Source organism: Anthonomus grandis, chromosome 5, assembly GCF_022605725.1.
Source record: "Anthonomus grandis grandis chromosome 5, icAntGran1.3, whole genome shotgun sequence".
Classification (NCBI taxonomy): Eukaryota; Metazoa; Arthropoda; class Insecta; order Coleoptera; family Curculionidae; genus Anthonomus; species Anthonomus grandis.
Window position 1 is genome coordinate 36329091 of NC_065550.1, and position 20240 is coordinate 36349330.

The 20240-nt window shown below is 31.4% G+C and overlaps 2 protein-coding genes across 2 annotated transcripts in view; one reads left to right on the plus strand and one right to left on the minus strand.

The window, feature by feature from the left end:
- Positions 1 to 10765, plus strand: part of LOC126736222 (kielin/chordin-like protein) — an 82492-nt gene extending 71727 nt beyond the window's left edge. The window contains exons 20-23 of the mRNA XM_050440478.1: positions 819 to 1076; positions 4512 to 4738; positions 4986 to 5222; positions 10324 to 10765. Coding sequence (XP_050296435.1) covers positions 819 to 1076; positions 4512 to 4738; positions 4986 to 5222; positions 10324 to 10452 — 851 coding nt within the window. The 3' untranslated portion in view covers positions 10453 to 10765. The remainder of the gene's footprint in view (positions 1 to 818; positions 1077 to 4511; positions 4739 to 4985; positions 5223 to 10323) is intronic.
- A 541-nt stretch (positions 10766 to 11306) lies between these two features.
- Positions 11307 to 19656, minus strand: LOC126736230 (SAGA-associated factor 11 homolog). The gene is made up of 4 exons (XM_050440495.1): positions 18993 to 19656; positions 12035 to 12211; positions 11846 to 11905; positions 11307 to 11789 (listed from the first exon to the last, which is right to left on the minus strand). Exons 1-4 carry the CDS (start codon positions 19396 to 19398, stop codon positions 11584 to 11586), a joined length of 849 nt encoding a protein of 282 aa, XP_050296452.1. The 5' UTR covers positions 19399 to 19656; the 3' UTR covers positions 11307 to 11583.
- Between the last annotated feature and the right edge of the window lie 584 nt (positions 19657 to 20240).

The window sequence follows — 20240 nt, forward strand, 5'->3', positions numbered from 1 at the left end:
GCATAATACATTTAACTAAATGATCTTCATGCATTTTTCTTGGAGATAAAGACTTCCCCATTTTGTAATCTTTATATACACATTTTCCTAGAAAGTATGGGCTTCTATTCAACTAGTAGGCATGTATCACTAAGTTCAACGATCTTGAATTGATCTTTAATAGGCGAGAATTGCATACTAGTTAATTATTTTATAAAATTATTAAATATCAGAGTTCTCCTTACTTATGCAAGAAATTCATTTTTCGTACAGATGCTTACCATTTAAATTCACGAAAACATTTCTTAACGATCCAAAAACAGAAGACTCAATTTTTCATGAAATCGTTTTATATAATGGCACATATGTCGAATTCAATCTTTAAAGCAAAAATAAAGTGAAATTTATTAAAACATCATTAATAACATATTGGCTTTAAGAATTTATTTTTACTTTAACAAATAAATAGTATTAGTATGTATATATTATTACTAAATTATAGTTTTCTCTATTCCCTTGTTTTCCTTTTCGTTTTTTTTTTTATCTTTACCTTGTTCCTGTGCTTCCTCATATATTTATATTTTTACTCAAACTTTTAGCAATACTTTTAGGCTTTTATTTACCTTAACAGTTAACTACCCATGTAAATTTTATATCTAGATATTTTTTTGTATGGTAAATAATAAACGTTGTTATTATTATTATCATATTATCTTTTATACATTCTAACCCTGACGCATAAAAGCATATATAAACATAATATTATTTTAACTTGCCTTGCCCGTCTATAATATGTCTAATATAAAGTTGATTAAAATTGTATTTTACCGATTCTATAGTCCTGGAAGAGCTCATGATGCAACTGGGCACCCTAGATGAGGAATACTCGGAACCGGAAGCAGAGGACCGATTCGACACTGACGAGGACATAATCGAGTTACCGTCGATGACGAGATGCGAAGCCTTAGGAGGTCAGTGCGACGAAGAAGGGAAATTCTTGGCGAGACAGTGCGAGGAGGACACCTGCTGGTGTGTGGACGAGGCTGGAAATCAGTTGGTTGCGACGAGTACTTTTGTTAAAGGGCAGCAGATATGCAGTAAGTCATCGATCAATATAATATGTTTTATTGATATAAAAGTAAATTTACACAAAACAGTGTATTAAATATAGTGTGCCAGAATATATTGTTTAATATTGTAAGTCATATGAAAAAACAAAAGGTTATTATCGGTTTGAAAATTAAGAAGTTCTGAAAAAAAAATTATATATTTTTTTGAAAAAAAATTGAAATTCCTAGAGACAAAACGCTCATATCTTTGAAATTAAAAAAGATAGAGATATGAAACTTGGAATGCAATTTCTTCGACTAAATTCATTAGACACCTATTTCAGGGTTTTTTCCAGAAATATCCAAAAACTCAAAAAATCAGCGAACGAAGAAAATTATTCTCAACTTCCAAGGCTAATTTTTTGAGTTTATGAATATTTTTGGAAAAAACCCTGAAATAGGTGTCTAACGAATTTGCTCGGGGAAACTGTATACCAAGTTTCATATCTCTATCTTTTTTAGTTTCAGAGATATGAGCGTTTTGTCTCTAGGAATTTCAATTTTTTTTTGAAAAAAATAGCTCCCAACTTCCAAGGCTGATTTTTTGAGTTTTTGGATATTTTTGGAAAAAACCCTGAAATAGGTGTCTAATGAATTTGGTTAAGGAAACTGTATTCCAAGTTTCACATCTCTATCTTTTTTAATTTCAAAGATATGAGCGTTTTGTCTCTAGGAATTTCAATTTTTTTTTGAAAAAAAATGTTCTCAATTTCCAAGGCTGATTTTTTGGGTTTTTGAATATTTTTGGAAAAAACCCTGAAATAGGTGTCTAATGAATTTGGCCAAGGAAACTGTATTCCAAGTTTCATATCTCTATCTTTTTTAATTTCAAAGATATGAGCGTTTTGTCTCTAGGAATTTCAATTTTTTTTTGAAAAAAATTGTTTTCAACTTCCAAGGCTGATTTTTTGAGTTTTTGGATATTTTTGGAGAATACCCTGAAATAGGTGTCTAATGAATTTAGTCGAAGAAACTGCATTCCAAGTTTCACATCTCTATCTTTTTTAATTTCAAAGATATGAGGGTTTTGTCTCTAGGAATTTCAATTTTTTTTTGAAAAAAATAATTCCCAACTTCCAAAGCTGATTTTTTGGGTTTTTGAATATTTTTGAAAAAACCCTAAAATAGGTGTCTAATGAATTTGGTCAAGGAAACTGTATTCCAAGTTTCACATCTCTATCTTTTTTAATTTCAGAGATATGAGCGTTTTGTCTCTAGGAATTTCAATTTTTTTTTGGAAAAAAAAATCTCAACTTCCAAGTCTGATTTTTTGGGTTTTTGAATATTTTTGGAAAAAACCCTGAAATAGGTGTCTAATGAATTTGGTCAGGGAAACTGTATTCCAAGTTTCATATCTCTATCTTTTTTAATTTCAGAGATATGAGTGTTTCGTCTCTAGGAATTTCAATTTTTTTTTGAAAAAAACAGTTCTCAACTTCCAAGGCTGATTTTTTGAGTTTTTGGATATTTTTGGAGAATACCCTGAAATAGGTGTCTAATGAATTTAGTCGAAGAAACTGCATTCCAAGTTTCACATCTCTATCTTTTTTAATTTCAAAGATATGAGGGTTTTGTCTCTAGGAATTTCAATTTTTTTTTGAAAAAAATAATTCCCAACTTCCAAAGCTGATTTTTTGGGTTTTTGAATATTTTTGAAAAAACCCTAAAATAGGTGTCTAATGAATTTGGTCAAGGAAACTGTATTCCAAGTTTCACATCTCTATCTTTTTTAATTTCAGAGATATGAGCGTTTTGTCTCTAGGAATTTCAATTTTTTTTTGGAAAAAAAAATCTCAACTTCCAAGTCTGATTTTTTGGGTTTTTGAATATTTTTGGAAAAAACCCTGAAATAGGTGTCTAATGAATTTGGTCAGGGAAACTGTATTCCAAGTTTCATATCTCTATCTTTTTTAATTTCAGAGATATGAGTGTTTTGTCTCTAGGAATTTCAATTTTTTTTTGAAAAAAATTGTTTTCAACTTCCAAGGCTGATTTTTTGAGTTTTTGGATATTTTTGGAGAATACCCTGAAATAGGTGTCTAATGAATTTAGTCGAAGAAACTGCATTCCAAGTTTCACATCTCTATCTTTTTTAATTTCAAAGATATGAGGGTTTTGTCTCTAGGAATTTCAATTTTTTTTTGAAAAAAATAATTCCCAACTTCCAAAGCTGATTTTTTGGGTTTTTGAATATTTTTGAAAAAACCCTAAAATAGGTGTCTAATGAATTTGGTCAAGGAAACTGTATTCCAAGTTTCACATCTCTATCTTTTTTAATTTCAGAGATATGAGCGTTTTGTCTCTAGGAATTTCAATTTTTTTTTGGAAAAAAAAATCTCAACTTCCAAGTCTGATTTTTTGGGTTTTTGAATATTTTTGGAAAAAACCCTGAAATAGGTGTCTAATGAATTTTGTCAAGGAAACTGTATTCCAAGTTTCATATCTCTATCTTTTTTAATTTCAGAGATATGAGCGTTTTGTCTCTAGGAATTTAAATTTTTTTGAAAAAAAAATTGTTCTCAACTTTCAAGGCTCATTTTTTGGATTTTTGAATATTTTTGGAAAAACCTTGAAATAGGTGTCTAATGAATCTGGTCAAGGAAACTGTATTCCAAGTTTCACATCTCTATCTTTTTTAATTTCAAAGATATGAGCGTTTTGTCTCTAGGAATTTCAATTTTTTTTTTGAAAAAAAATTGTTCCCAACTTCCAAGGCTGATTTTTTGGGTTTTTGAATATTTTTGGAAAAAACCCTGAAATAGGTGTCTAATGAATTTGGCCAAGGAAACTGTATTCCAAGTTTCATATCTCTATCTTTTTTAATTTCAGAGATATGAGCGTTTTGTCTCTAGGAATTTCAATTTTTTTTGAAAAAAATAATTCCCAACTTCCAAGGCTGATTTTTTGGGTTTTTGAATATTTTTGAAAAAACCCTAAAATAGGTGTCTAATGAATTTGGTCAAGGAAACTGTATTCCAAGTTTCATATCTCTATCTTTTTTAATTTCAGAGATATGAGCGTTTTGTCTCTAGGAATTTCAATTTTTTTTTGAAAAAAATAGTTTTCAACTTCCAAGGCTGATTTTTTGAGTCTTTGGATATATTTGGGAAAAAACCCTGAAATAGGTGTCTAATGAATTTTTTCGAAGAAGCTATATTCAAAATTTCAAACTTCTAGCTTAGTTGGTTTCAGGGATATAGGCATTTTCTCCTTAACAATTTCGGATTTTTTGCACTTGACCTTAACCTTCCTCTCCCTAACTACAGATTTTTACAATATTTAATGAACTTATATGGATTAATTCAATGGATGTGTGATTTTTTGTTGTAAAAAACCACTGTGGTAACATCTGCATACAGTTTTACCTCATCCTTTTAGAGTTTATAAGTATAGACAAAGACGCTTTATTTTATTTTATTTTAGGTGTGGTGCCAATAGAAAGTGCCGAGGTAACTTTGGGCTTTCGTGGGGAATACGATGACGTCACGGCCGCTCCGGTAGTCAACCAGATCACGAAAATCGTCAACAGTTTAAACGGGAACGTGAACGACCTGGGAATCCATACGGAAATAACAGGAGACGCTCTATATATCAAATTCTCTCTGATAGGGAGCAATAAGGTGGACGTGGCTTATAAACTGGAACAAATGGTTAATATTTATTTTATTTTTTTAATGCATAAGACACCATAGATTTAGGCAAAATGGCTTTAAAGTCTCTGGAAAACTTTCAAGGTTAATTTCTGGACCAGCATTTCATTCAGTTTCCATCTCTCTGGCTTCCTTTAGTTTCAGAGACATGGGCATTTAATCACTGGCATGTTATAATATAATACACAATTATTACACACAATGCTGCACTGATAAAATCCAATTCTGTGTCGTTTTTCTCTAACAGGTGATGCAACAAAGACTCCCGAACCTCATAGCGGACATCACCAGATCCCGTGTGATTCACAGACCGTTCAAACAAGAAGAGTCACTGCAAACGATCGGGTTGCAGCAGAGGGAAATCGTATCGCAGGCCCCCGTGTCCGTTGTCGCCCCATATCACACCGCCCTCATCGTGATTGCGGCCGCCTCCGCTTTTGTGATAAGTGTCCTCACTGTGTTGGTGATTTTGTATAGACGGAAGGTATGTGATAATTATTGAATGGTTATTTGTTTTTTGTTAGGAAAATTGTTGATTATCTCGACGGTCTAAGTCTACATAATAAACACTGCAGTCGGAAAATAAATAATAACAGAGCCGACTTTCCAACCAGACAAGAATTTACTGTTCCATGTTCCATTACCGATTCCGAAAAGTACTCTTATTCACAAATTATTTATATATGAAGGAAAAATTTAATTATCTTCCTGAGAATATTAATTAATTGGGCTGTCTTTTAAATGTTTTGTATCGAATTGTACTTATTCAACTTCTACATGTGTTTAATTTTAATGTGACTGGTGTATAGGAGAGGTTTCGTGAACTTCCACGGCTGATTTATTTATTTTTAATTGGTTGTTGAAAAAACGCTGAAATAGGTGTCTAATGAACTTAGTCGAAGAAACCGCGTTCCAAGTTTCACATCTCTATCTTTCTTTATTTCAGAGATATGAGCGTTTTGTCTCTAGATATTAACATTTCTTTAAAAAAAAAATTCTCAACTTCCAAGGCTAGTTTTTTGATTTTTAAATTTTTTTTGGAAAAATTGCTGAAATAGGTGTCTAATGAATTTAGTCGAAGAAACTGCGTTTCAAGTTTCACATCTCTATCTCTCTTGATTTCAGAGATATGAGCATTTTGTCTCTAGATATTAGTATTTAAAAAAAAAAAAATGTTCTCAACTTCCAAAGCTAGTTTTTTGATTTTTAAAATTTTTTTGGAAAAAATGCTGAAATAGGTGTCTAATGAATTTATTAGAAGAAACTGAATTCCAAGTTTCACATCTCTATCTTTCCTAATTTCAGAGATATGAGCATTTTGTCTCTGGATATTAACATTTTTTTGAAAAAATGTTCTCTCAATTTCCAAGGCTAGTTTTTTCATTTTTAAACTTTTTTTGGAAAAAATGCTGAAATAGGTGTCTAATGAATTTATTTTAAGAAACTGCATTCCAAGTTTCACATCTCTATCTATCTTGATTTCAGAGATATGAGCGTTTTGTCTCTAGGAATTTAAATTTTTTTTTAAGAAAATTATTCTTAATTTTCAAGGCTAGTTTTTTGATTTTGAAATTTTTTTTGGAAAAAATGCTGAAATAGGTGTCTAATGAATTTAGTCGAAGAAACCGCGTTCCAAGTTTCACATCTCTATCTTTCTTGATTTCAGAGATATGAGCATTTTGTCTATAGATATTAGTATTTTTTTGAAAAATTTTTTTCTCAATTTCCAAAGCTAGTTTTTTGATTTTTAAATTTTTTTTGGAAAAAATGCTGAAATAGGTGTCTAATGAATTTATTAGAAGAAACTGAATTCCAAGTTTCACATCTCTATCTTTTCTAATTTCAGAGATATAAGCGTTTTGTCTCTAGATATTAATATTTTTTTTGAAAAAATTTTTTCTCAAATTCCAAGGCTATTTTTTTGATTTTTAATTTTTTTTTGCAAAAATGCTGAAATAGGTGTCTAATGAATTCATTAGAAGAAACTGCATTCCAAGTTTCACATCTCTATCTTTCTTGATTTCAAAGATATGAGCATTTTGTCACTAGATATTAACATTTTTTTGAAAAAAAAATTTCTCTCAACTTCCAAGGCTAGTTTTTTGATTTTTAATTTTTTTTTTGGAAAAATGCTGAAATAGGTGTCTAATGAATTTAGTCGAAGAAACTGCTTTCCAAGTTTCACAGCTCTATCTTTCTTTATTTCAGAGATATGAGCGTTTTGTCTCTAGGAATTTAATTTTTTTTTTGAAGAAAATTGTTCTCAGTTTTCAAGGCTAGTTTTTTGATTTTTAAATTTTTTTTGGAAAAAATGCTGAAATAGGTGTCTAATGAATTTAGTCGAAGAAACTGCTTTCCAAGTTTCACAGCTCTATCTTTCTTTATTTCAGAGATATGAGCGTTTTGTCTCTAGGAATTCAAATTTTTTTTGAAGAAAATTATTCTCAACTTCCAAGGCTAGTTTTTTGATTTTTAATTTTGTTTTGGAAAAATGCTGAAATAGGTGCCTAATGAATTTAGTCGAAGAAACTGCTTTCCAAGTTTCACATCTCTATCTTTCTTGATTTCAAAGATATGAGCATTTTGTCACTAGATATTAACATTTTTTTGAAAAAAAAATTTCTCTCAACTTCCAAGGCTAGTTTTTTGATTTTTAATTTTTTTTTTGGAAAAATGCTGAAATAGGTGTCTAATGAATTTAGTCGAAGAAACTGCTTTCCAAGTTTCACAGCTCTATCTTTCTTTATTTCAGAGATATGAGCGTTTTGTCTCTAGGAATTCAAATTTTTTTTTAAGAAAATTATTCTCAACTTCCAAGGCTAGTTTTTTGATTTTTAATTTTTTTTTGGAAAAAATGCTGAAATAGGTGTCTAATGAATTTAGTCGAAGAAACTGCTTTCCAAGTTTCACAGCTCTATCTTTCTTTATTTCAGAGATATGAGCGTTTTGTCTCTAGGAATTCAAATTTTTTTTGAAGAAAATTATTCTCAACTTCCAAGGCTAGTTTTTTGATTTTTAATTTTTTTTTGGAAAAAATGCTGAAATAGGTGTCTAATGAATTTAGTCGAAGAAACTGCTTTCCAAGTTTCACAGCTCTATCTTTCTTTATTTCAGAGATATGAGCGTTTTGTCTCTAGGAATTCAAATTTTTTTTGAAGAAAATTATTCTCAACTTCCAAGGCTAGTTTTTTGATTTTTAATTTTTTTTTGGAAAAAATGCTGAAATAGGTGTCTAATGAATTTAGTCGAAGAAACTGCTTTCCAAGTTTCACAGCTCTATCTTTCTTTATTTCAGAGATATGAGCGTTTTGTCTCTAGGAATTCAAATTTTTTTTGAAGAAAATTATTCTCAACTTCCAAGGCTAGTTTTTTGATTTTTAATTTTGTTTTGGAAAAATGCTGAAATAGGTGCCTAATGAATTTAGTCGAAGAAACTGCTTTCCAAGTTTCACAGCTCTATCTTTCTTTATTTCAGAGATATGAGCGTTTTGTCTCTAGGAATTTAATTTTTTTTTGAAGAAAATTGTTCTCAGTTTTCAAGGCTAGTTTTTTGATTTTTAAATTTTTTTTGGAAAAAATGCTGAAATAGGTGTCTAATGAATTTAGTCGAAGAAACTGCTTTCCAAGTTTCACAGCTCTATCTTTCTTGATTTCAGAGATATGAGCATTTTGTCTCTAGATATTAGTATTTTTTTGAAAAAAATTTTTCTCAACTTCTAAGGCCAGTTTTTTGATTTTTAATTTTTTTTTGGAAAAATGCTGAAATAGTTGTCTAATGAATTTATTTGAAGAAACTGCATTCCAAGTTTCACATCTCTATCTTTCTTGATTTCAGAGATATGAGCGTTTTGTCTCAAGAAATTGAAAATTTTTTGAAAAAAATTGATCTTAATTTCCAAGGCTGATTTTTTGACTTTTTAAATCTTTTTTGAAAAAAACGCTGAAATAGGTGTCTAATGAATTCATTAGAAGAAATTGGATTCCAAGTTTCACATCTCTATCTTTCTTAATTTTAGAGATATGAGCGTTTTGTCTCTAAGAATGTAAATTTTTTTTGAAGAAAATTGTTCTCAATTTTTAAGGCTAGTTTTTTGATTTTTAAATTTTTTTTGGAAAAAATGCTGAAATAGGTGTTTAGTGAATTTAGTCGAAGAAACTGCATTCCAAGTTTCACATCTCTATCCTTCCTAATTTCAGAGATATGAGCATTTTGTCTCTAGATATTAACATTTTTTTGAAAAAAAAATTTTCTTAACTTCCAAGGCTAGTTTTTTGTTTTTTAAATTTTTTTTTGGAAAAATGCTGAAATAGGTATCTAATGAATTTAGTCGAAGAAACTGCATTTTAAGTTTCACATCTCTATCTTTCTTGATTTCAGAGATATAAGCATTTTGTCTCTGGATATTAACATTTTTTTGAAAAAAAAATTTCTCAATTTCCAAGGCTAGTTTCTTGATTTTTAAATTTTTTTTGAAAAAATGCTGAAATAGGTGTCCAGTGAATTTATTTGAAGAAACTGCATTTCAAGTTTCAGATCTCTATCTTTCTTAATTTTAGAGATATGAGCGTTTTGTCTCTAAGAATGTAAATTTTTTTTGAAGAAAATTGTTCTCAATTTTCAAGGCTAGTTTTTTGATTTTTAAAATTTTTTTGGAAAAAATGCTGAAATAGGTATCTAATGAATTTAGTCGAAGAAACTGCATTCCAAATTTCACATCTCTATCTTTCTTGATTTCAGAGATATGAGCGTTTTGTCTCTAGGAATTTAAATTTTTTTTGAAGAAAATTATTCTTAATTTTCAAGGCTAGTTTTTTGATTTTTAATTTTTTTTTGGAAAAAATGCTGAAATAGGTGTTTAGTGAATTTAGTCGAAGAAACTGCATTCCAAGTTTCACATCTCTATCCTTCCTAATTTCAGAGATATGAGCATTTTGTCTCTAGATATTAACATTTTTTTGAAAAAAAAAATTTCTCAACTTCCAAGGCTAGTTTTTTGATTTTTAAATTTTTTTTTGGAAAAATGCTGAAATAGGTATCTAATGAATTTAGTCGAAGAAACTTCATTCCAAGTTTTATATCTCTATCTTTCTTGATTTCAGAGATATGAGCATTTTGTCTCTAGATATTAATATTTTTTTGAAAAAAAATTTTCTCTCAACTTCCAAGGCTAGTTTTTTTATTTTTAATTTTTTTTTGGAAAAATGCTGAAATAGGTGTTTAGTGAATTCATTCGGAGAATCTGCATTCCAAGTTTCACATCTCTATCTTTCTTTATTTAAGAGATATGAGCGTTTTGTCTCTAGGAATTTAATTTTTTTTTTAAGAAAATGATTCTTAATTTTCAAGGCTAGTTTTTTGATTTTTAATTTTTTTTTGGAAAAAATGCTGAAATAGGTATCTAATGAATTTTTTCGAAGAAGCTACATTCCAAATTTCAAATTTCTAGCTCAATCAGTTTTAGAGTTATATAGGCATTTTCTCCCTAAGAATTTCGGATTTTTTTCAAGAAAACCTTCTACCCTAACCTGCCTCTCCCTAAGTACCAAACTACATTAAAAAAACAGATTCTTTTCTCTATTTATAGATGCACAGCATAAACCAGCAAAAAATAATCGAAGACAACCGATTCGTGACGAACAGTAGACCCATCTACATCGAATTACCCAACGAGAAGTACCACACAACCACAGAGTCTACAGCGAAAAAACAATGACTGGGACTGGAAGTAGATAACTGTACATCTAACATCAGTACAGTGTTGCCATTCGATTAAGTTTTTAGTATATATATTCTCTATATACTCATATTGTGATTATAATATGTAATTATAATATAATGTTTAATGTAGTTTAAGGGTCATTTTCATGAAACATTTCAACTTGTAAATAATATTTATTAAAATCTCCTTTGACGTCCAGTATAATAATAAATTTAAGTACCTTAATTGTATAAAGACATCGTTTTTGTGTATAAATGTATTGGTAAGCCTATAGTAATTTATAAAAATAAAATTTAATAAAGTAAGACCGGTGGGCGTATCTTATTTATCTTTCTTCTTTGTCACGCCCATTGGGCGGAGTCAAGCATTCCTCCCTGTTTACAGGGGAGGAGCTGCTTGACCTTGTGAGAATGATCAAGGTCAAGAAAATCTCCAATTTATTAATGAATATAGTATATTTCCTCCAGTATAATAAGAGTATAATAAAGACATTGTTTTTATGTATAACTCGATCGCTAAATGTAATTTAAAAAAATAAAATATGATTTATAAAGACAATAAAAAGATTTTGATAAGCTTAAAAATAAATCGATAAGAATTGGTGGAACAAACAATATGAATTATTTTACTCTAGTACAATTTTAATTACAATCGAACCTTTATATTAATGACTATTAAATTAGGGATTGGGTACTTAATCAAAGGACAAAGAAGTACCAGGCGAGCCTCTCTCCTTCCTCTTCTATTTGTCACGCCTCTTGGGGCGGAGTCAAGCATTCCCCCCTCTCCACAAGGGAGGAGCTGCTTGACCTTCTCTCGTGAATGATCAAGGTCAGGAAAATCTCCAATTCATTAATGAATATAGTATATTTCCTCTAGTATAATAAGTTTAAGTACACAAATTGTATAAAGACATTGTTTTTATGTATAATTGGATCGCTAAGTCTAATTTAAAAAAATAAAATATGATCTATAAAGACAATAAAAAGGGTTTTGATAAGCTTAAGAATAAATCGATAAGAATTACACTTATACAGCTAGGAACAAACAATATGAATCATTTTACTCTAGTACAATGTTAATTACAGTCGAACCATGATATTAATGATTATTAAATTAGGGTACCTAATCGAAGGACAAAGAAGTACCAGGCGAGCCTCTCTCCTTCCTTTTCTTCTTCTTCGATTTGTCACGCCTCTTGGGCGGAGTCAAGCATCCCACCCCCTCCACGGGGGAGGAGCTGCTCGACCTTGCCTCGTGAAGGTCACTCGAATAAGAACGTCTGTCCTGATCGATCATGTAACGTAGATTTGGCACCTCATCAAAACCACCTTAAACAAATTTAACATTAATAAAATGTTTGCGGGACATTAAGACGTTCGTTTACCCTCGACATCCACATTAATCGGATCGACGACCTCTTGTTCGGCGTTTTTCTTTGGCGTTCCTGAAACCACACGACCCAATCATACTAGCAAAAAAAAACTACACATTAAACTAATCGTTCGATTTAATATTGTCCAACAGTTTTAACAGGCAAAACGGTTTTAACCTCTCTTCATTTTGATGTTTTTACCTCGGTTCTTTTTTCCTCCGTTTTTGTCTTTTTTCTTGTTGTTCCTGCGTGAGTTCCAGTCCTCGTCGTCGTCGTCGTCGGACGGTACGCCCGCGTAAGCCGAAGGGTCTCCTTTGTCTTTATTGGTTGCTGCCCTACGGGTGGCGTGTCTCGAGGGACGACTCGTGTCGCTCACACCTAAATAACATCGAAAGAAATTGACATTTTATTGTATTGCAATAAACAATACATGGCAATTATGGCGGGAGTAGGTACCCCCTAAGACTTCCTGTAGATCGCTGTTTTATACATTTTGAGATTTTAACTGTTCCGTGTATGTATATATTTCAAGTGTGTTTATTTGTTTTTAAGAATCTTAATTTATTTGTGACAAATGTTTTTTTTTCATAATTATCCGACTAGACTAAGAAATAATTTATCTTTGTTGCGTACTAGATTAACTCTTTCAAAAAAAGTTATCCTGAAAATATGTCCAAAAATATTTAATAAATTGCCAAATAACATAAAAAATTGTAATAGTTTCATTTAAAAAAAAAATTGAAAGCTTTTTTAGTTTTGAACTGTTACTATGATATTAAGACCTGCCTTTCGGAGTAATAACTAGCTGTAATGTATTTATTTCTTTCTGTTAATGTATTATATGCTTAATAATTTATTTGAGTATGTAAACTAGGTCTAGTGATAATGTAGATTCAAGTATATAATGTTTGAAATGTTAGCTTCTTTGAACATGGACGAATTCCATACACTGTATTGTGTCAATTTTGGATAATGAAGATTTGAATTTTGAATTTGAACAAATCCTACTCATGGAAAAACTCTCATCAGCTTTCATATAAATTCGTTTTTAAAATGTTTGGGTAAAGCTTTTGACAGTATCAAGGTTTACAGTTAAATTTGAAATCTTGGTATAAGGCTACGCAATTATAGCCCAGCCTGAGCAAGAAAGATGTTATTTATAAATTTACAAAACACCTTACAAAGGTAATAAAAACATAAAACTACAAAAATATACCTAATCTACAAGACTAAGCAATATAGTTAATAATATTGCATTAAACTTATTGCATTTTTAGATTCTTTTGCTATATTGTCATGTCATCAGTTTGGATTCAGGTCTGGACTCTCTACATCAGATGCTATAATATCTCTTTATACAAATATATTGAATAATTTTGAATTGAAATTAAAATCTGTTGGTATCTTTTTTGATCTTAATAAAGCATTTGATATCATTAATCATGCTTTACTATTAAATAAGATCTTTCATTATGGTATAAGAGGTCCGGCTTATAAATGGCTTGAATCATATTTGACAGGTAGAACCCAGGCTGTTAGATTGAGAGTAAGTGGTCAGGTGACCATATCTGATTGGGCAACTCTCGTCACTGGGGTTCCACAGGGTAGTGTTCTTGGGCCCATTTTATTTTTACTTTTTATTAATGACTTGCCTCTCCTGGTTAATGACAGCTACATAACACTTTTTGCCGACGATACATCAGCAGTTGTCTCGGGTACTGACTATCAGTCTATCCACTCAAAAGCCACCAAGTGTGTAGCTGATATTACGGGGTGGTGCCAGAAAAATGGTCTTGGTTTGAATAGTTTGAAAACCAATTTTATTGTTTTCACTCCGATTCGAGCTATTCAGGACCGGAGCTTACTCCTTAGAGAGCAGTCATCAAGTAGCATCATCCAACAACACTCCACCAAGTTCTTGGGAATTATAATTGATAGACATCTATCGTAGGATCCTCAGGTGGAATCTGTGTACAATAGATTATCCCGCAGCAATTATGCCATCTTGCAACTTCGAGACTATGTGGATGCATATACACTTAAAAGCGTTTATTATGCCTCAGTGCATTTCACTCTATCCTATGCCTTATTAGGTTCGGGTAATTCCTTCAGTATTGGGAGAGTTCTAATAAATCAAAATATTTTGTTCGGTTTTTATTTTTTTTTTAATTAAAATTTTTGTTTTTTGTCTTTAGTTCTTTCATGCTGCCCCTCCCTAGCTTACCGGCTGGCGACGCCCTTGACTAACTGTCCTGGAAAAGAAAATTACTTGACTGCTTGGCAAGTTATTTCAAAAGTTGGCGTATCTAATCTAGATTTCAAAATGGTAAGATACTTGCTAGATTATTGCTTCAATAGGTGTGTATTTTTATTTTTTTTAGTACATAGTCAAATGTACGACCGCTACTCTAAGCTAAGTTAATTTACCTAGATTTCTTGGAAAATCATTTGCCAGAATCATTTACTAGAAGATGTGCCACTTAATATTTATCGAAACATGTGGTTTCAACAAGATGGCTGCCCGGCCCACTATGCTCGTCCAGTAAGGGAATTTCTGGACAGAATATCCGAACAGGTGGATAGGGCGGGGTGGAGCAATCGGGTGGCCGCCACGTTCATCCGATTTAAATCCTTTGAATTTCTTTTATTGAAGAGCAATAAAGGACAAAGTCTACAACAATCCTATAAAAGAAGTAGCTGAACTGCGCCAAAAAATACAGGCCGCCGCTGAACAGATCAACAATGGAAGATTCGCCCGATTAATAACGCGATCAACGAATGTGTATTGTGTATTAGGAATGAGGGCAGACAATTTGAGCATTTGTTGTAACTCTTATAAAGTTTTGTTTCATTTACTTCGATTTTGTTCCATTATTTATTTTGACTATAAAATTAACTTAGCTCAGAGCAGCGGCGTATATATACTAAAAAAAAATAAAAATACACACCTATTAAAGTAATAATCTAGCAAGTATCTTATCATTTAGAAATCTAGATTAGATACGCCAACTTTTGAAATCACTTGCCAAACAGTGAAGTAATTTTCTTTTCCAGAACAGTTAGTTAAAATTGGGAAATAATGGTCAAAAGACACAATTTTCAACACAACTTGCGCAAAAATCTGATAATTTTGTAAAATTGTCAGCAGTTCTGTTTGAATTTAGTTCTGTAATTTATCGCGGCTTATTCAGGGTTACATTTAAATAAAAATTGTTGAGAAATTCAAAAATTTGTAGCCACAGTACTAAAAAGTCAATTTTTTCGGTTTATAGATTTTTTTTTGAATCCCTGAGCACCTGGTCGATTGCCCTTTTTCGGCTTATCGTTGACTTTTGGGACACCACGTATTTATAGGTTTAAAACGTTGTTACTTAAAGACAAAAACAAAATAAACTTATATAGCTTGAGAGCAGAACAAAACAAATATAAAAGCAGAAATAATTAAAATAGTTTTACTCGCGACCATTTCTCAAAATGAAATAAAATAAAACATATTAAATATTAACAAAAAGAAAATAATAATAATAAAAATTGTACTTAATAAACTTAAAATGTTAATACCATGTAGATCATAATCGCCAAGTCTGACTTGAAAACAATATATTCCGCGTGCTTTTCCTATACCAATCAAAGGAAAACAAATACCGTCAACATTATCCATAGCCACAGCGTAAGTAAAAGACCTTTTAAATAATTATTTCCTATGTTTTGGTACAGTTATGGTGTTTCTATGTCTTGAATTTAAATTGTGAATATCGGTTCGAAATGTTAGTCTATCAAAAAGATACTCTGAAATTTTCTCCTTTAGGATTTTATAGAAGAAGCCTGTTGTAGAATAAACCTGTTCTGCATATATAGCCACTTAATTTCTGTAAGCTTATGTGAAATCGGGTTTGGACGAGAAAGTTTAAAGATTAACCTAAGGCAGCTGTTCTGAACCTTTTGTACTCTGTTTCGATCAGCATAATCTAAACATGGGCTAAAGATAGGGCTACAAAAATTAAAATGAAATAAGACTTACGCAATGTCTTTGTCGATAAATAATTTTTGATGATCCATAGACTTTCTTTAATAATAATGAAATGTGATCTTTGAATCTCAGTTTTTTATCTAATAAAATACCTAAACTTTTGCAACTTGTCTTAGAAGGATCACCAATAGATAGATTGGTGAGAAATAGAAAGTAAAATAGTAAAAAATTGAAAATACCTATCACATTTACGGAACAAACAAACAGACAATTACAGATCCTAATTTTTATTCTGTTACATCATTAGATTTTTAATTTCTTTAATAGTTATGTTAAAAAAATCAATATTCTTATTTCTAAAGAGCTCATTAGAGTGCTCTCCTTATATCACCTAATACTAAAGCAAATAAAAGTTAATAGAATTTATAAGTGAGCAATTTTGACATATAACATTATATAATAAATAGTAAATGAAAATCACAGAGTGATTTTTTCTTCTATCACAGAGCATTGAGAATTTGTAGTCTAACACACCTTGATAAGAAACCAGGTAGGAACAAGAGTTGTTTTCTCTCATGTACACAAATCTGAGAAATTTCCTTTGAATGCACTGTGACATTGTGCCCCAGCTGACCATACTACTGACGCATATTATTCTAAGTAAGGCCTTACAAGAGCATTGTAAAGTTTCACTATTATTGATAATTGTATAATGAAACCCAGTTTTTTACAAGCTTGCCAACCATAAAATGATAGTGTGAATTAAATGTTAAGTTACTTTGCATATAAACACCCGGATCTTTAATTTCCTGCTTTTTTTTTTGTAAGACTGAACCACTGATAGAATAGTTGAATGTTACTGGGTTATGTTTTCTGGTATATGTAACAGTAACACATTTGTCAGTAATTAAGCGCGTATTATTCTGAGAGAACCAGTCCGCAACAGAGTTCAAAGAGCTCTTGAAGTTGCACAGAATCAGCCAAAGTAATGATTTCCTTAAATAATTTAGTATACTATTAAAAGTTATATTTGCGAGGAAACATGCATGTTTAAAGGAGACAAAAATACCGCGTTTGAATACTACTGTGATGCTTGTAATAAAGCCATCTGTAGTGGCATAAAAACAGTGACGGAAATTAGAACTATCCTTTCGGACAAAAACAGAATATACATCTGTTGGTTTGCTGATTGTAAAGAGAAGAACTTGGTTTTGGTTCAGAAGGACATACTACCTTGGGCTCAATAACTTCTAATAGTGATACTGCCAATAAGGGTAACAAGGTTATGTAAACATATTTAAAATTGCTTAACAAGGAGATGCAGAACTCAGATGGAACCTCGCTAAGGGTCTCTGTCCATATAAACACCTATTAGAAACACTGGAAAAGTTGTTTCATCAGTTTCTTAAGAAAGAATGATTTTATATTTGTTGTATTTAAAGAGAGGCACTGTTTGGTCCAGTAATCATATAGACGCTTATAGAAATATGATTCTGCCAGATTGACATCAAAGACAGGATGTAGATTATGTCCCTTTAACTGCCTGGAAGTAATTTCTTATTTCTTCCAGGCACTTGGAAGGCATTTCTCAATTCTCAGTTGATGTTTTTCCTTATTTCTTCCAGGCGAGGTCAAGTGATGTCACTTCTAGTGTTTCCAGAGAGTCGAAAGTCGAAATTTCTTATTTCTTCCAGGCATTTGAAAGGGATTTCTCAATTAAGGTTATTCCTCATTTCTTCTAAAGAATTGAAGTCATTGCTAGTGTTTCCAGAAAGTTGAAAGTTCATTGTTCAACTGCCTGGAAGTAATTCCTTATTTTTTCCAGGCACTTAAAAGGCCTTTCTCAATTCTCAATTTAGGTTATTACTCATTTCTTCATTTTCTTCATTTCTTGAAAGAATCAAAATCATTGTTGATTCTAGTTTACCCACAATGACACCTACAATTTAACCCAAAATAATTCTATGCTCCTATTATAAATGTGTTTTAATTATAACTTAAGAAACCTAGACTTAGTGTCCTGAGGATGACTTAATATAAGTCGAAACGTCGACATTTAGGTAAACAGGTTTCTGTTTTATTTCTGACCCCACCCAACAACCCTCCGCAATATTGAAGATATAGGGTCACAAACACGAAACTGAGAATTAAGAATCATTGCTAGTGTTTCCAGAAAGTCGAAAGTTCATTGTTCAACTGCCTGGAAGTAATTCCTTATTTCTTCCAGGCATTTGGAAGGCATTTCTCAATTCTCAGTTGATGTTTTTCCACATTTCTTCCAAGGAATTGAGTCATTGCAAGTGTTTCTAGAGAGATGAAAGTTCACTGTTTAACTGCCTGGAAGTATTTCGTTACTTCTTCCAGGCACTTGGAAGGCATTTCTCAGTTGACTTTATTTCTCATTTCTTCCAGGTGAGGTCAAGTGATTTCACTTCTAGTGTTACCAGAAGGTCGAAAGTTCATTGTTCAATTGCCTGGAAGTAATTCCTTATTTCGTCCAGGCATTTTGTTAAAAATGGTCTCAAAGAGGAGTTTAAAACTTAAGATTATGTGACAAAAGTATAGATACAAAAACTATAATTGTTTTATTAGCTATAATTTTCTAAAAAAGCATTTTTTTCTCAGGCAATTATTTTCTGCCCCCCACCCACCCCACACAACCTACCAGTAAGAAATTGTTTTCAAAAATCATTGTTTTCCAAAATTATACGCATGAATACTGGTTTCTTTGTTAATAACTGATCTAATAACACTGTGGTCAGTCTAATTAGCTTATGTATATAATACCCTAATTAAGTCTAAATTACTTTATGCAGCAATTATGTAGGTTTTCCAACTATAATGTCCATATAGACAGACTCGAATATATGCCGGGCAGGTTTTTGAAATTGAATGCACCTTTATATTAGGCTTGCGAGTGGCTTAAAATTTTACACAACAATTATTGTATTGACCCATTTAATAGCTCTATAGCTACATTTAAAAACAAAATTACTCCAATGATTAGGACCTTATCATTGGGATTCCGGTTTCAGTTTTTATATGCTGTTGAGATAAGCTACATGTAGTTTATCTGTTTTGTATAATTACTCCTCGATCTGGCAAACTTTCCAAATATTGTAATAAATAAGAAAAAAATATAAGATTTTTTACTCAATACCTACTAAAAAAACAAAATATAACTCTTACCCATACATTGAGCCAAATGCCTAGCGAACCTCAACGGAGCAACAATCTTCTCGCAATTGGGACAAATACACTTTTGATTATTCTTGACGGGATTGTGGGTGGGAAATACGATTTGCTTATGTTCGTCGTCATCGTCCCCGTTTTCCGTAACGGGACCGTAGGCCCTAGTTTTGTACTTTCTATGCAAATCAAATATTAAGCCTAACGTTATTTCGTCAAACAAGTTATTGAGGAATTTTTCAACGGAGTTTTGAAGTACCTGTTTGTTACTTAATAAATCTTTGAAATCTTGCTCGAGGTGATCGAATAAACCGGGATCCTCCTCGCGATCTACGAGGTCCTCGAGGTTCAGGTCGTTCAGGGCGGGTTGTTGTTGTTGTTGTTGTAACAGTTGCCTTTTGGACATACTTTGGAATTGGGAATTTGAATTACCCGCCACACAAGGTGGGAGTTATAACCTATAAAAGGAACTTTCAAAATTTAAGGAGTGTCTTTTGGAAACTAATTAAATATGAACAATAAGGGAAAATCGGGTTGGGGCAAGCGGTTGGACTTAGTTTTTCTGTATTTGGAGGTTTCTTAGTGTTTTTGTGAAGTGAAATTATTTTCTAGGATAACTTGATAAAGTAGAGTTATTGACTTTTTTTTATTGGCAGTTGACAGCAGGGTTGCCAGGGCTGGCATTTGTTTCTCTTCATTTTTTTTTATGTTGCCAAATTGTTACTAAAATTTCCGCATTAAGATGATCTTCTTGCGGAAATTAGAAAAATTGTAATTCGAGCGTAATTTTTGAAAACAGCATAAATGTCCCAGTAAATTACTTGTTTTATAAAACCTAATTTGTACAAAGTATTTCTATGCACAGTTCAGATCTGGCAACATTGCAATAAAGGTGACAGTTAGCTTAAAATCAGAATTGCCAAAATCGCGTCATTAATGGAAAAAAGTTTTGATACTTGAACAAGGTTGCCAACAAAATAATGGCAATAATTGATTTTCTTTTTTAAAGACTTTACAATGCCCTATATTACTGTTAAAAATAACTGTTAAACTATTAAAAGTGTTATTAATTAATGAGTATTTGTTTTCTCCAGTTTTTGGTAAGAATCTCCGGATTTGGCAACCTTGCATGACACCTGCTGTGCACACTCGCATAAAATCAGAGTTGCTAAAATGGCAACAATTCTTATGAATATTATAACGTCTCTAGTGGAAAGAGTTTTGATGATTAAACAGTGTTGCCAACAA

Excerpts from the sequence above, each read along its gene's own strand:
- LOC126736230 (XM_050440495.1), bottom strand. The coding sequence starts at position 19,398 with ATGTCCAAAAGGCAACTGTTACAACAACAACAACAACAACCCGCCCTG. Across the intron at positions 12,212-18,992 it reads GCATTTGGCTCAATGTATGG|GTGTGAGCGACACGAGTCGT; the intron begins GTAAGAGTTATA and ends GATGTTATTTAG. Across the intron at positions 11,906-12,034 it reads CGGAGGAAAAAAGAACCGAG|GAACGCCAAAGAAAAACGCC; the intron begins GTAAAAACATCA and ends GTGTGGTTTCAG.